At 45.9% G+C, this 15,629-nt stretch overlaps 3 protein-coding genes across 3 annotated transcripts; 2 read left to right on the top strand and 1 right to left on the bottom strand.

The window, feature by feature from the left end:
• The first annotated feature begins 2,450 nt into the window (after positions 1-2,450).
• LOC120675566 lies at positions 2,451-3,821 on the top strand. The gene is made up of 2 exons (XM_039956763.1): positions 2,451-3,184; positions 3,259-3,821. Exons 1-2 carry the CDS (start codon positions 2,770-2,772, stop codon positions 3,450-3,452), a joined length of 609 nt encoding a protein of 202 aa, XP_039812697.1. The 5' UTR covers positions 2,451-2,769; the 3' UTR covers positions 3,453-3,821.
• Positions 3,822-6,589: 2,768 nt separating this feature from the next.
• LOC120675562 (ATP-dependent 6-phosphofructokinase 6-like) lies at positions 6,590-10,312 on the top strand. The gene is made up of 11 exons (XM_039956758.1): positions 6,590-6,977; positions 7,335-7,381; positions 7,500-7,539; positions 7,635-7,835; positions 8,168-8,380; positions 8,465-8,533; positions 8,650-8,779; positions 8,890-8,930; positions 9,028-9,252; positions 9,530-9,733; positions 9,820-10,312. Exons 1-11 carry the CDS (start codon positions 6,762-6,764, stop codon positions 10,036-10,038), a joined length of 1,605 nt encoding a protein of 534 aa, XP_039812692.1. The 5' UTR covers positions 6,590-6,761; the 3' UTR covers positions 10,039-10,312.
• A 304-nt stretch (positions 10,313-10,616) lies between these two features.
• On the bottom strand, positions 10,617-14,938 carry LOC120675565 (serine/threonine-protein kinase Aurora-2). The gene is made up of 9 exons (XM_039956762.1): positions 14,718-14,938; positions 13,849-13,959; positions 13,056-13,202; positions 12,861-12,956; positions 12,671-12,766; positions 12,489-12,585; positions 12,274-12,391; positions 11,140-11,212; positions 10,617-11,033 (listed from the first exon to the last, which is right to left on the bottom strand). Exons 1-9 carry the CDS (start codon positions 14,754-14,756, stop codon positions 10,932-10,934), a joined length of 879 nt encoding a protein of 292 aa, XP_039812696.1. The 5' UTR covers positions 14,757-14,938; the 3' UTR covers positions 10,617-10,931.
• Between the last annotated feature and the right edge of the window lie 691 nt (positions 14,939-15,629).

The following is a 15,629-nucleotide window of genomic DNA, read 5'->3' as shown; positions in this document are numbered from 1 at the left end:
TAGTACAGCTCAATAACATCCTAAGACAATATCGTTAGCATAGTACGCATGCTTCAAAAAGAGTAGATTTCACAGGACCCATCAAGGCATCAACACTGATTTAACTATCACAAAGTTTTGCTTTTGAGCAGCAGTTCATTTGATAGAGCCAACTTGGGTAAAGAAAGCTAAACAAGTAAACATTATGGAGATGCTACGTCAAAAGGTGGCAATTATACGTTTTTCTATGTTGCGCAGATGCTATTTGATGATTACGAGTATTTAAACGTAATTATGCAAGGTGCTACAGGTGGATGTAGTTTTCGCTTACTTCATCCCCGGTTGGAACTTATGCAGTTTATACATATATCAAACCTTTAACTGGCACCCATGGATAGAGATCAAATCAAACATGTTACATGAAGGCAGCCATCAAGTGACATGCTTGGCGAATAATAACTAGCAGTGTGCAACGAAATGCAAACATCACTGCTTATAATAATAAACGAAGCATGCTACTTTTCAAGTTGATTTCTGCTCCTTCCACTTGATTAGGAGTGCATGATCGCCTACAACATACTCCTTCCATTTGTCTTTACAGGGCTCATTTTGTTTTGTTCGAACAAGTCTTTAACCAGCAATTAGTCAATGAACACATATACAATTCTTTTGACACAAAGTTGGTGTTACTATATTTGTATGCAAACATACTTGCTTATGAATATAACTTTGTATCACATAAATAAACTACAATTGACTAATTATAGATTAAACCCAATGAATTATTGCTCTGTCAAAAAACGAGATGGTCTATATATGACATGTGGGCCACGGTAACTTTGAACCGTGAGTTGCTAGATCTCCTGGGGTTAAGTGTTAATGCCAACTATTTTTGCAGTGTTATCGACATGATTTTCAATTCAAAATGGATCAAAACATCGAATGGAACTCATCATCCATCCAATTGATTAAGTGGCTGGTGTCGTTGCATCCTTTTGGATCCAGTTGGAATGGTAAGCAAGGGAATTGGCAAGCTTGACTTCGCCTCTAGCTAAAATCTTTCTTTATTTTCTATAGAAGGATCATCACTGGATTATTAATTCTCTTCCGATAAACTTCTTTCTCTTTTCGTAGAGGAATTCCTCTTTGGCCTCTCGCTACCATTTGTCGTGTGTCGTAGCTTTCGTGAATCTCGAGCAAACCCAAGGGGATCGGAAGAAGCAGATGGCACGCATATTGATGGACGCCACGTTTTTGGGGGTGATATATAATAGCAGTAGTCAATTTCAGATAGCGAATGGTCATTTTTATTGTATCATATGATAATCAACTATATATACAACTGCATATGGATTCCGTGCTGGAATTTTTCATGTAGGAAATTAGCTCACCACACGGCAAATTCCATTTCTTAGAAATATAGGGATGATGAAATATAGGGATGAAAGTTTCTCCAAAGCGTGCAACTTTTCAAGTTGGCTAATCTTTTTTTTTTGGTGGTGGTGGGGGGGGGGGGGGGGGGGGGGGGGGTAATTCTCCAAAAGTTACCTGGTTAATTCAGCCTCGAATATATTCACCCAAAGGTTAACATTACTATACATGAACAACACGCAGGTAGGGCGAGCCAACAGCCAAGGTCCTAGTAGAAAGAGGGGCTTGGATTATTAGGTCGACAAATAAAGAAGAATATTAGTACCAGTGCCCTAAGCTGCTATTAAACTAGTCGCCCCTGTTTATCAAAAAAAACTAGTCACCCAAACCTAATCTCTCATAATACTCTAGCTGATTGCCGAATATCCAATCAAGTGTCAGGCGCAGGGCATCTTCCGGGGAATCATGCTCCTGTCCTGCCTGCACTTGCTGGATGATGACACCGTACCATTGGCGGGCGAAAACGAGGGGCAGGCAGCCTATCACCTGGCAAGCAACGAGCTTATCACAAAACCATGCGAGAGCTTATCAAAAGCCCGCTGGTTTTGACCACAGATCACCAATTATTCTACCTTTTTATAATGTTCCGATGCTTTTGTACGAGTGGCTGTTACGAGTACCTCAAAACTTTTTATTTGTTCTTGATTGCTCATCAGGATCAAAGAAGAAAAAAAGAAAGGTTTATTTTTATATTCGTTGGAGGAAGCAAAGAAAGTTTTAGCGTACGCAGCAGCTGGGCTGCTGGTGGGCGGTTGAGGAAGCCAAGACGTATCGCACATAGTAGCCTCCCGATAAAATGATGAAGAGAAAAAAAACAGAGAAAAAGTTGGGGTGCTCTTCGATTCAGTAGCTGTCCACTTCACGCGGCGGCGACTGAAGAACATGCGTGGCCGGCCGGCCGTGGCTTCTTCCAGTGGTGTGATGCACATGTGGGCGATGCAGAGCGCACGCAATGGAACAAAATGCCATGAAGATTTTTTTTTTTGCAGCCAATAGTAATGGGCGTGCATGCCTTGGTGCTCAAGAATGTTGTTCTAGATAGTTAGTTGGCCGCGTACACACGTTCAATAACAACGTAACCGCGTGGATTGGGGAAGGAGTAATGATGCATCAGGAAACCGGAACTAGCACTGATCACGGTCAAACAAAGCGTCAAAAACAACGTCCTCCTCCTCCTCCTCCGTGTGCGCAGTTTTGGCAGCATTTTGTTTCAGCATCATCGATAATCTAGTGCGTGTTCCGCTATTTACGATTTATTAAAGCAAGTGACCACCCTTTTTTTTTCCTTTTCCATGAATTTGGTAGAGATTAAGGGCATGTACAACGTAGAGACGACCTCGTCGACTTCCCTCGGACGCGATGAAATACGACGACCCGAGCCTCATTAATCATGGAGAGAGAGCGAAGCCGTCGTCTTGTTCGACTACGGCAGCAGCCCGTGCTCCAACGCGAATCGACGACTCCACGCACCCGTTGTACCACCCGCTCCCGGTCGTCGTCGCCGTCGCAGATCCGATGCGCGCGGGGGCAATTTTTGCTTCCTGCGCAGCAAATCTCGCGCCATTGCAAACCCCCCAAATCCCCCTCCAAGCGGAGGCCCAAGGCGGCGTCGCAGAAGCGGCAGGCCATGGCGGGAGCTGCTGCGGCACCGGAGCAGACGGAATCGCCATGGAGTTCCAATACCGCGCCGGCGACGAGCGCCGCAGCCGGTCCCCGCCTCTGCCCACGCCCTCGCCACCAGCGGCGCTGAGTACTTCCGGCTCAGGGTCGGCAGGTGAGATCTCCCCTCCGGCCTGGTCCAGGACGATTCTACATCGGTTAGTTCATGATATGTTTGTGCGATTCCAGATGCCCAGGGCAGCGACGACATCCCGGCAGAGCGCATGAGGGATGCGGCCTTGGTGCCGTGGCAGGCTCCTCCGCTCCCACCGCCGGATGTGGCGGTGTCCGACTCCGCCGACGAGCTGCGGCGCCAGGCGGAGAAGGCGAGGATCAGGGAGCGGAGCGGATCCTGCAAGAGGAGGACAAGTGCTTGGAGCTAGAGCTGGAGGTGCGGCGCAGTCCAGGAAGGGGTCCTCGGCGTTGCCCATGTGCCGGAGCAGAACGGAGCGAGCGGGTATGGCGCAGCTACTCCTCCAATTTTCTTCACGGACGGAAGCTGCTTCTTGGACGGTGCCGGCAGCTTCTTTGGCAGCACATCTGCTGGCAATGGCACGGCTCCTCTACGCCGCCGCGCATCTCCGCCTGTCGACGAGGCCACTGCCCCGTGCAGCCCAGCCTCCTCTACGCCACATCTGCTGGCCAATGGTCCGGCTCCTTTGCGCCACGTCTGCTTGTGCTGGCTTCTGTTTGCTTGTGCGAATCCTCAGTTCGTCCGCAGCCTCATGCGGCCCTCTGCAAAACTCTGCTTGATTACCTTCAATTTCAATCACTATTCAGTTAGCAATTTTGTATTTTTACAGCACTATTAAGATAGCAAAGGTACAAGGAGACTGAATTTTGCACTATGAACTTCCTGTGAACTGAAGTGCCTGTTCTGTTATCTAGCATGAATTAAAAATGAATCTTCTATCTCTATGCCTATTCTCTCATGTGAATTATTTGAATATATTATGCATTCTCTCATGTATGCAACATAAATAGCTACAAAGATTGAATTATGTACTGGATCACCATAATTTATGTGCCAAAGGATGGATTAAATATCTTGCGGACAGTCAAATAGACGACTTATTGTACAAGCTGTCTCTTTAGCTGACTGTGTGTGTCAAATAGACAGCAGCCGTATGTACTGTTGTACATGCCCTAAAAAACCCTCGCCAGTACTAGCTAGTACTAGCTTCTCCTAGCGTCTTGGAAACCAGAATTGTATCTGATCTTTTACTCCATTATTATATACTACTACTCCGAATAATATTTCCATTTTCATTATCCTAAAGAAGACAATCCGAATAACTATTTTCCTTACGAGAAGCAGGCATGTGGGCCCGTGAGGCCGTGACGCCCACGGGCACGCGGCATGCTGTGCCCATGGCCAAGCAGCCACGCGTCAGCCCGAAAGCAACGGCGATAACCTCCCGTTATTTTTGTGCCAACCCCAGCCAATCACAGCCACAGCATGCTTAGCCAATAAAACGCTCCTCCAAAGCCCCAACCTGAAAGTGATGATGCTAATCTGCATGCTGCATAGTGGCCGATCCGGAGGGTCCACATCGGCGAGCAAATGGACGGTGGAGAATGAAGATTGCAGAGAGGGAAAGGAGAGGATGTAGAGAAATGGCCGGGGTTGCATCCCCATGTGTGGATCATCTCGATCATGGTGAGCCGCTGTTCGGCCCTCTGCTACAAGGTCTTGAATGTTGCATGCGTAATCATCGTGCTCTAGAAGTGAATTTTTCTTCCATGTCCATGGTGTGCCGCAGACCCGCAGTGGTGATCTAGAAGAAAAAGAAAGCACCAATATTTTTTCTGGTCTGTGATCGTTTTCACTTCGTTCGGCAGCTAACTCTAGCTCCAGCTCCAGCCCAACAATATTTTCTTCTCACATCACTCCAGCCACCAGCTCCAACCAATCTAATATTATTTTTCTCTCACACCATTCCAGCTCCAATCTCTGCTCTTTTGATGAGTTGAATCCCGTGCACCGCGGGTCTCTCGCCTCTCACAGCGGCTGATCCTTCTAGGTGACACTGACACGACAACCTCAAGTATTCGCCCGGAATGGCGCCTGGGTTGGACACCAACAATCCGTACTGACTGTTTTGCCCTTCTCCTTCCAACTTTGGTGGGTGCGGAGGTGGTGGGTCCCGCGGCGGGAGGGCCCGCGGGTCAATGTTAAGCGGTGTCCTGCGAGAAACAAAAGGAAAAGCAGCAGCCTAGCAGGCTGTCTAGCAGTAGCAGCCTTCCATTTATGCCCCTGGTTTGCAAAAAAAAAAAAAAGGCCCTGGCACCAATCTTCTAATCCGTGCGTGGAACACAAGAGCAGACGGCCGAATTCTATTGCCCATACAGTTTGATTGGTACGCTTCAAAAATGTTAAAAATGCTAAAATCTACAAATTTTGACACTCATTTTGTTTGATTGAAGGTCCGAAAAGTAGTCTAGCTAGCCAAATGCTATTCTAGAAAATTTGCTATGTTCTGATAAAAAAATGGTAATACCTATATTTTAGTATGCCAATATTTTAACATCTAACTAAGCCGATCCATATATATGATATAGCTAGCCAGTGTAGGCATGACACATGACATGATGCCCATACTTTTGTACTAGATGAACCTTGCGTGAGCACCTTAGGCCAAACCACATTTATCGACCAAGAAGTAATCCCCCCCTCCCGGTAAAGTAAAACTCACAACAAAGCTCGACATGCTGACACGGTCGAAATATCTAGTGTTGCATAACCTTTCGATCTGCCGAGCTAGATCACGGGGACAATTTTGATACTATTTGAGAACGTGTTTTAAGGCATGTATTTCATTAAAAAAAGTAGAGCAGTTTACAGACAAATCTTAATAAGATTATGAGCTCGATGTTGGACACACCACAATAAACATACTTTATTACCATGAGAAACTACACTAAAGTATGATTCGGTACGCGCTTGTTTGATATAGGTGTGCAAAATGGATATTTGGTTATCTTGTTTATCTAACATGGTATTTAAAGTATTCATTGCATTTTGGTAGATTATTTGTTTTGTATGGTACTAATAAACCACGCCTAATCATATTAACCGTACCAATGTGACATTTTTTTTCTAAAAAAAATGTGCCATGTATTTTTGGAAAAAATAAAAAATCCACCATAGTGCGAGTTATTTACATTTGCTCAATTCCTTATATACTAAAAAAAAGTTACACATTTTTTACCAGAATAATCAAGAATATTAGACACAATATTATGTCATCCACTAACCAATCCTAATCCCAATTAAAAATAGGGAAGAAAAACTTCTTTAAAAAATAATGTCTCGGAGGAGTATTCCACTTTCTATAGGCGCCGGAACATTTCTTCCTCTCCAAACCGTACGGCACGCAACGAAATGGCATACCTGCAAATAAACGAAAATCCCAGCCCCTCTCCACGCCCGCGAACCTTCTGTTCTCTCCCCTGCCCCCCTCCGGTCCGCCTCCGTCGCCGTCGTCAAACGCGACGTTTAACGGCGGCGCCGGTCGCTAATCCAGCCCAAACCCGATATATAAGCTCGCGCCGCTTCCCCAGCCGCCAAGAACATCACCAGATTACTCGCATAAAGATTTAGATAGCCGCGCCATCGGACTGCAATTGTTGATCGCAGACCAGGCGGACAAGAACCTTTCTTAGTATTCACTGACACGGGGCCCCCTGCGATGGAAGCCGTCGGCGTCGCTCCTGCGCCCGTGGCGGCGCCGGTGAAGAAGAAGCTCCTTGACCTGGAGAAACCTTTCCCCGCCGCCGCCGCCGCGAACGGCGCGAAGGCGTCCCCGGCGGGGAAGTGGGCGATGAAGAAGAAGCTGGTGGGCGGCGACGCGGGCTACGTCCTCGAGGACGTCCCGCACCTCACGGATTACCTGCCCGAGCTCCCGGTGCGTGCGAGAGTCTCCCATGTTCTTGGTGTCTCAAGTTGTGGTCAGTTGGTTTCCTGACGGTTAGTTCTCGGCGTGGAAAGCTCTTGACTCTTTTCGGTCTGTGCCATTTTTTCTTGGAAAAGGCGATATTTTTTTCTGCCTTCTTGGTTCCTTTTGCTCTAACTTTGGTTCAGGGCATGCTGATTCTAGGTTGGATTTTCTTTATCACGTATTGATCTCCAGTAAAAGTGGTTAGTTCGTCCGATGGAGTTTGCAGCATAGGGGAGAATCAGCATCTGAAAGACTGAAATAGCATACCAACTTTTAGCTTTATGTTCACTGATTACTGATTTCATTGGTGTTGTCGATCTGCAGACTTTCCCGAATCCCCTCCAAGACAATCCTGCGTATTCGGTCGTCAAGTAAGAATTCTCCTCATTTCGTGCTTCCATTCTACTGTTTCCATCCGATTTTGATTCTTATCCATCCAGACACGGATGTTCCAAAGCTGACCTTTCTTCCCACCACGTGTTCTCCCAGGCAGTATTTCGTCAACCCAGACGACACCGTCACGCAAAAGGTGAGGCTTCTTCTTCTTCTTTTTGCAGTAAACAGTGAATTGAAGACTTCAGAGTGATTTTTCTTGGGGCTAATCTTGTGCATCACTGATTGCAGATTGTTGTTCATAAGACCAGTGCGAGGGGCACTCACTTCCGGCGTGCCGGGCCGCGGCAGAGGGTGTATTTCCAGTCCGATGAGGTGAACGCGGCCATTGTCACCTGCGGAGGCCTCTGCCCCGGGCTGAACACGGTCGTCCGCGAGCTTGTTTGCGGGTTGTACGATATGTATGGTGTCACCAGCGTTGTTGGAATAGAGGTGAGCAGCTTTAGAGTGGCTGCCTTGTGAAAACTTTTTAATTCTTTCGCATGTGGAAGTTACAATGCCCCTAATTAGATTTTTAGGTGTATCTAACTGCTTTGTTACGATGCTAACAATGTTCACTAGTTAACTTGCCCCGTTTTTTAACTGCTTATTTCGTTGGGTTAGCTAAGGTTTCAATTATTGACCGTAACAACAATGGTAAACATTTCCTGCTGCCACTGGGCCCCATGATGTTCTTGTGTAATATCATATGAATATAATACTTGTCAACATTTGGATCTGTCTTATTTCAGTTTTTCTGGACTAATTATGTGTGTGATATGTAGGGTGGATACAAGGGGTTTTATTCTAAAAATACTATTCCATTGACACCAAAATCGGTGAACGACATCCACAAGAGAGGCGGGACTGTCCTTGGAACTTCAAGAGGTGGGCATGACACTGCCAAAATTGTCGATTGTCTTCAGGACCGTGGTATTAACCAGGTTTATATTATTGGAGGTGATGGTACTCAGAAAGGTGCCTCTGTAATTTATGAGGTACAGGCATGCAGATCATTCTTGAAATAGCTTGTCAGATGCCAAAACATTGTGTGACTCAGAACTTTTGAAACATGATTTCAGGAAGTCCGTAGACGGGGCCTAAAATGTTCTGTTGTTGGTATCCCAAAGACCATCGATAATGACATCGCGGTATTTTCTAGTGGCCCTGCATCTTTAAAAAATAGCAATTCATTGTTCATACTTGAGTATAACTTGATGTTTTTTTAATGGGAACAGTATAACTTGATATTGAATTGCTTACACAGGTGATTGACAAGTCTTTTGGATTTGACACTGCCGTGGAGGAGGCCCAGAGAGCCATCAATGCTGCTCATGTCGAGGCTGAAAGTGCAGAAAATGGCATTGGTGTTGTGAAGCTAATGGGCCGCAACAGTGGTATGTTTATCTTCTTATGCAAACTTGCTGCAACTTCTTGTGTCAATTCCCGCATATTTTGCGGCATTTGGTTATAAGTTACTAAAGGGCGTTAAATTCTACTGATGCAGGGTTTATTGCAATGTATGCTACTCTAGCCAGTCGCGATGTGGTATGCTCATATCAGTCTGCTAATTCATCTCATTATTTCAACTTGAGAATAATATAGAGTTAAATGGCTGACAACTTCATTCTACTTGTTACCTCAGGATTGTTGCTTAATCCCAGAGTCACCCTTCTACCTTGAAGGGAAGGGAGGGCTCCTTGAGTTCATCGAGAGACGGCTCAAGGACAATGGTCATATGGCCATTGTAGTGGCTGAGGGTGCTGGGCAGGATCTCATCGCGAAAAGCATGAATTTCGTGGACACTCAGGATGCTTCTGGAAATAAGCTGCTTCTGGATGTTGGCCTTTGGCTATCCCAGAAGATAAAGGTCAGATTTGTGGTCCAAGTCTTCATTTCCTTGTCAATGTGGGGACAGGCAATGCTATCTGCCTCATTAACCCATCAAGCATTCTATCATAAAAGGACAACTCCCCAGTCCCCATTTTCAGTAGTTTTGAACAAAGAGAGTTCTTCTGGGAACTTAGTGTGATGTAGAATTGAATGCTGTCTTGTTTCTCTCTGTCCTTTTCTTGAGCAAGAACATAGTGTGCCTGATCAGTGATCACATTCCAATACTGAATTCATATCCTTTCTCTGTCATGCAGGATCATTTCAAGAAGAAGCCCCACTTCCCCATAACTCTCAAATACATCGACCCGACTTACATGATCCGTGCTGTCAAATCAAACGCATCCGACAACGTCTACTGCACCCTGCTGGCTCACAGCGCCCTCCATGGCGCCATGGCAGGGTACACTGGCTTCACCGTCACTCCGATTAATGGCAGACATGCCTACATCCCATTCTATGTAAGTCCAGGACCCTCTGTCCAATCGAGCTCTGCTCCTGATCACCACTTGTGCAGGTAGTCTGAAACTTGGACAATATTTTGCAGAGGATCACCGAGAAGCAGAACAAGGTGGTGATCACGGACCGGATGTGGGCGAGGGTGCTGTGCTCGACGAACCAGCCCTGCTTCCTGAGCCACGAGGACGTGGAGAACATGAAGCACGACGACGACGAGCATCACCTGCACAACACGCAGCTCTTGGAAGGTGAGAGCTCGCCGATGAAGAACTCGGCCAAGTGCAATGGGTCGGCAGCGGTAGTGTGAGGGGCACAAAGAGTACGCCAAGTATTACACATGTAATTATAGATGATCATGTTTACCTTCTTTTCTGATTTTTGTTTTGGGTGCTGGCGTTGTAGAGAGACCACTACGATAGAATTGAATCTACTGTGAGCATGGTCGTAATAACATGCTTCGCCACAGTAAGCTCAGTTTTGTTGCTGAATGGACTATTAGTGTTGTATGCCTTCCTCGATCAAGGTAATGGTGCATACGGATCAAAAGTATATAACTTGAGCTCTACATGAATTATATTGTTTATGAACGATATTTTGTTAAAATGTCATCCAGGTTCAAAGTGCCCAGAAACACCCATAAGTTCTTTTGAGAACTTTGAACGTAGATCATTCGCCAAGTTTGAGGATCGAGTATGCATTTTCAAAGTTTACGTACCTCGACACAAGTGGCGAGTTTAAGGATTTGAGTATGCATTTTTCAGATTTCATGTACAGACACAAGTTCAAGAACCATCCGTGCTTTTTTTTTTCTCCAAAAACCACAACCATCCTTAGTTCATAACTGGACGTGCAAGATTTTTTTGAACCAACTGGACTCTCGCATCGGATGTTAAATTTTCAGAATCGATATTCATATGGACGAGTAAGAATATTGTTCAACAGGAAATGCTACAATAGTACAGGGCATTTGCCGTATGAGATCACGGCCCCATGACACATACACACTCTAATCCACATTGCTTGGAATTTCCGTTGAGCTACACAGCACTACAAGATGTCTACAACTCGGGGTGGGTGGGAAAGCTAGGGCCATAGAAGCTCTAGTGGGCAGGGCCGAAGCTTTTCACAAACAAGTAAATAATCCCACTCCCCTCGAATTGGGGAGTGGAGGGCGCTGCAGTGATCCGCCAGTGCAGTGTTCTACCCTCTGTACACGCCGGAGGGGTCAGCGTTCAGGACAATCCACGGGTGCTCAAGAACTTTGTGAAGAGGGAGCCGGTGTGCCGAGTTCTTTACAAGCATCTGCACAAAAAAAATTGGTGAAATCTAGGGGAGGTTCTGGCAATCTGAATCTGAACACAAGCATTTTATGGTCGCCATCAAGGTTGGGAAGACGGTAACCTCTTACCTGAGAAATGAGGTCCTTTGCAGCAGGCGAAACGAATGGTTTCAACGGAAACTTCAGGTCAACTTTCACTATCCTGTATCGTAAATGTGACAGATTCAGAAACAGCAGTTTGCTTCAAGTCACAAACGGGAAGGTTGAGGATTCGTATACAACAACAACAACATAGCCTTTTTCCCCAAGCAAGTTGGGGTAGGCTAGAGATGAAATCCGAAAGAAATAAGTTCAAGGTTCAGCCACATTGATAGCTAGTCTCCAAGCGCTCCTATCCAAAGCTATCTCTTTAGAGATATTCCAATTCTTAAGGTCTCTCTTAACCGACTCATCCCACGTCAGTTTAGGTCTACCTCTACCCCTCTTTACATTATCGACCCGCTCAAGAACCTCATTACGCACCGGCGCCTCAGGAGGCCTTCGTTGGACATGTCCAAACCATCTCAGCCGATGCTGGGTAAGTTTCTCCTCAATTGGTGCCACCCCGACCCTATCCGGAATAACTTCGTTCCAGACTCTATCCCTCCTTGTGTGCCCGCAAAACCACCGCAACATCAGCATACTTTCAGCACCGTAAAACAAAGGATGCCAGAAGCTTGCCGCCATTTCAACCAGCCAGCTGAAAAGTCGCCATCCTTTTGTAGCACCGATCCTAAATACCGAAAAGTATTCTTCTGGACCACCACTTGGCCATCTAGACTAACGTCTCCCCCCTCATGCCTAGTCGTGCTGAAATCGCACATCATGTACTCGGTCTTGGTCCTACTAAGTCTGAACCCTTTCGACTCTAACGTGCGTCTCCACAGCTCTAACTTCTTATTAACCCCTGCCCTACTCTCGTCAACTAGCACCACATCATCAGCAAAGAGCATGCACCAAGGGATCTCACTCCCCTTGAGGACTCGTATGATACACAAAAAAACCTATGATCACATAATTCATGGAGTTGTGCAGAACTGCCAATGAGAGAGAGAAGAAATCATGGATCTAGAAGCATGTGCAGCAGTGGTGATCAATACATCACTTATCAGAGTATTACTCAACGTCAGAAGAAATTTCAGGAACATTGGATTAAGGGAGAAGCACATATAAAGACATTAGTGACGAAATTGCTGCATATTAAATTCAGAGTTGTGGAGTTACCTTCGGTATGTCTCTGAATGCTCTTTGGCTTCAAAAGGTGGGACCCCATAAAGAAATTCATAGCACAGTATACCCAAGCTCCAGATATCAACATGGTAGTCATGCTCTGTCTTCTCAACTGGACAAATGACAACAGGTCTTAGAGCCAAGGAAATCAAACTAGGCCACTAAAAATCATGAATCAATTTATAAAAGGAAAATGGTTAGCAAAGTACCCATTTCAGGAGGCAGGTAATCTAGAGTTCCACACATTGTCCGCCTTCGGTTGAAGGTGTGGACAGACCACCCAAAGTCTGCAATTTTCAGCTCGCCCTGTTCAATGGAAGCATACAACAATTTTAAGTATCCAGACCATACAGTCCCAGGTTAGTAGGACCAAAAATCATAATATAAGTACCTGTGCTCCAATCAAAAGATTCTCTGGTTTAATGTCCCTATGGATGACATGCTTCCCATGAAGGTAGATAAGAGCTCTTGCGAGTGATGCAATATACTAAAAAAAAAAGGAAATCTCCATTACTACTTCATTGGAAGTAAAGATGGGCTGCAGACAATTCACCAAGTAAACGTGTGGAGCATCAACTTACAGTTGCAGAGCGCCTCTCAGAAAAATGCTTGCATCTTGTCAACTCCTTATAAAGTTCTCCCTTGGCAGCATATTCCAAGATCAGGTAAACACGAGTCTGCGAATTCAGTATCACAGACAAATAATGATCAATCCGGCATATAATTATATAAATGAAGCAATGAGTACATCCATATTAGAAATGTGTATGTTTTACCTGATCATAGAAATATCCATAAAGGCGAAGAATATTAGGATGGCGAAGATGACTTTGAATCTCCACTTCACGGCGCAGCTGATGTTCGACCTGAGACTGTTTGAGCTGGCTCTTGAAAAGAACTTTCAAAGCGACAATCTGATTACTCTGTTCCATAAACGCAAATACTGTCAGCCCTTGCTGCTCACTAGAATGATTAACCAAAGAACACAAATGGCAAAAGCATACGAAAGTATACATTTCCAGTGTTCACATTCAGCACATTTAATGTGGGCATATTAAGGGCCAGATGAACAGATCATTAATCTCAAGGGTACATAATGGTTCTCCGGTCTCCCATCTCAAAGGGTCACGGCATAATGAAAAGTTGCATTAACCATATTTTCCCAATTTATGTCTTATCATGCAGCATAAAAAATTCTACCGCAAAGTATTACATACAAAATTATGATGGCAAATATTATGTTCCTGAACTTGGATTAAAAAAAACAACTGAAACATGTAGATAAGCATTTTTGTTCTTATAAACCAAAAAGGTGATCGGCACCATATTTTTCTCTAGAACAAGTGCAACTGAGTTGTGACCATAACATTAGCTACGGCTGTAATATTTGCTGACTATACCATAAATCCATAACATTGAAAGTGCAGCTAAGTAGATGACCACATGTTACAAATACAATACTGAGCTCATAAACTCCCAGCTGCAGCAAACCATTTGCTTAGTTTAGATATATCTAATTACAGTGCCAACTGCCAAGTTAACAGAAGAAAGCTTAAGAATCTTGTTTACCCTCTTTTCTCTGGCCAAATAAACATGGCCAAACTTGCCCCTCCCAAGTGGTTTGCCAACTTCAAAATCAGACAAGACCCACCTCTTCTCCTCATTTGCCTGGGTTGAAGCCTGCAAACGGAAACAAAATACGTCATTATCTTACCAACACTGCAGCCTGCAGGAGTTCACAGAACAGATACAAAGCTTGCGACCACTGCCACAGTGCCCGGAAGGTGCAAATGCTAACCAAGCAAACCATCAGTAGAAGCTGAAATAGTCATGAATCCTTGTTTGCAAAATCACCCAAATGGAGCGAACTTTAGGGACAACCAGACCAAGCACGAAATGAAGGGGTACCCAAAATTCTAACCCAAGGTTTTCATGGACCTCAAACACAAACGACCAAAAACGAGAGGTTTATTCACTTCATTGACGCTGGAAGCCTGTAACCAACCAAGCAAAGGGGGCGCAAATGCTTGCACGAATGGAGGTCAAACCCTAACTATGACTACGCAGAAGGATTCCGTGGAGATGGACTGGACAACTAATAAAAGCAGCGATATCTTAATACAAGCATCCTGCTGAATATTTCACCCACGAAAATAAGGAAAGTCTCCTTGACTCTGCCGGCTGCCGCGTCCACAGCCTACAGCACCCACGAAAAGGGGGCGGAAAAAGTCGGGGAAAATCCCCTACATTTGGCGGACCGGGAGGCTAAACACCCACCAATTTGACCACGAACACGACGATAATCAGCCATCACAAGGCTACTAGCACGCGAATCGCTCGCCGAATCCCACGACGACCCCCGAATCCTCCCACGACAACGGCAGCGGGATCCGAGCAGGGAGGGGGGAAGGGGACGGAGACGAGGCGTAGCGGCGTACCTTGTCCTCGCTGCCGCGCGGCTCGGTGCCGATTGCCATGGCTGGAGCAGCGGGGAGCGCCGAGGCGGGTTTGGAATTGGGGCCGATCTGGGGGCTGCTCGGGGACTCGGACACGGGGGCTTTTAAGATTTGGGCGGAGAGCGCAACGGTCGAATCCTTCGCTCGCCTCGCCTCGCCTCGCCTCGCCTCGCTGGGCGCTGGCGCCTGGCGGCTGTACGCTGCCCGTGCCGCTCACGTGCGGGGCCGCGAGCCGTTGTTCGGAGTCAAAGCCGAGACGGAGTTGGACCGGGCTTACATGCTGAGACGTCTATGGCTGCCGAATTGAATGATGGGCTGCGCGACTGCAGTATTGGTACTGTGGAGTGGGCTGGGCCGTTAAATTTTCTGTGGGGGAGTCACCGTTGGATTTCCTTTCCACTCTGGGCTGGAGCTGGAGCTGGTGGCTGGATTGGTGTGAGAAAAAAATACTGTTGGCTGGCTGGTGGCTGGAAGCTAGTGCTGGAGCGGTGTGAGAGAAAAATACTGTTGGACTGGAGACTGCTGGAGCTGCCGAACAGAGTGAAAAAAACACACGATCGTGGTGGCATTGGGAAAATTGAATTCTTGGAATGGATGCACTCAGCACATAAATCTCCGTGCATGCATATGACTTCTTCTTTTTTCCTGTTAGTAGATGGAGAAGGTCGCCAACCATTTCTTTCTTTACAGTCTTTCTACACATGCAACCTACTTGGACAACCCATCTACACAACTGAAGCATTTTGTCTTGATTCTCACCAATACCTCTTTGAAACAGATTCAATCATTGGCTCAAGTCGTCGTCATCATACTTGCGAAAACTATAGCACACTGACACAAGTGGAACGAGCTTATACCCGAGTTGACGACGCTTCAGAAAGCAACACATCGTTA

Source organism: Panicum virgatum, chromosome 5N, assembly GCF_016808335.1.
Source record: "Panicum virgatum strain AP13 chromosome 5N, P.virgatum_v5, whole genome shotgun sequence".
In the NCBI taxonomy this organism is placed as follows: domain Eukaryota; kingdom Viridiplantae; phylum Streptophyta; class Magnoliopsida; order Poales; family Poaceae; genus Panicum; species Panicum virgatum.
Note: the sequence above shows the minus strand (reverse complement) of the source record. Positions and strands in the feature narration are given on the sequence as shown.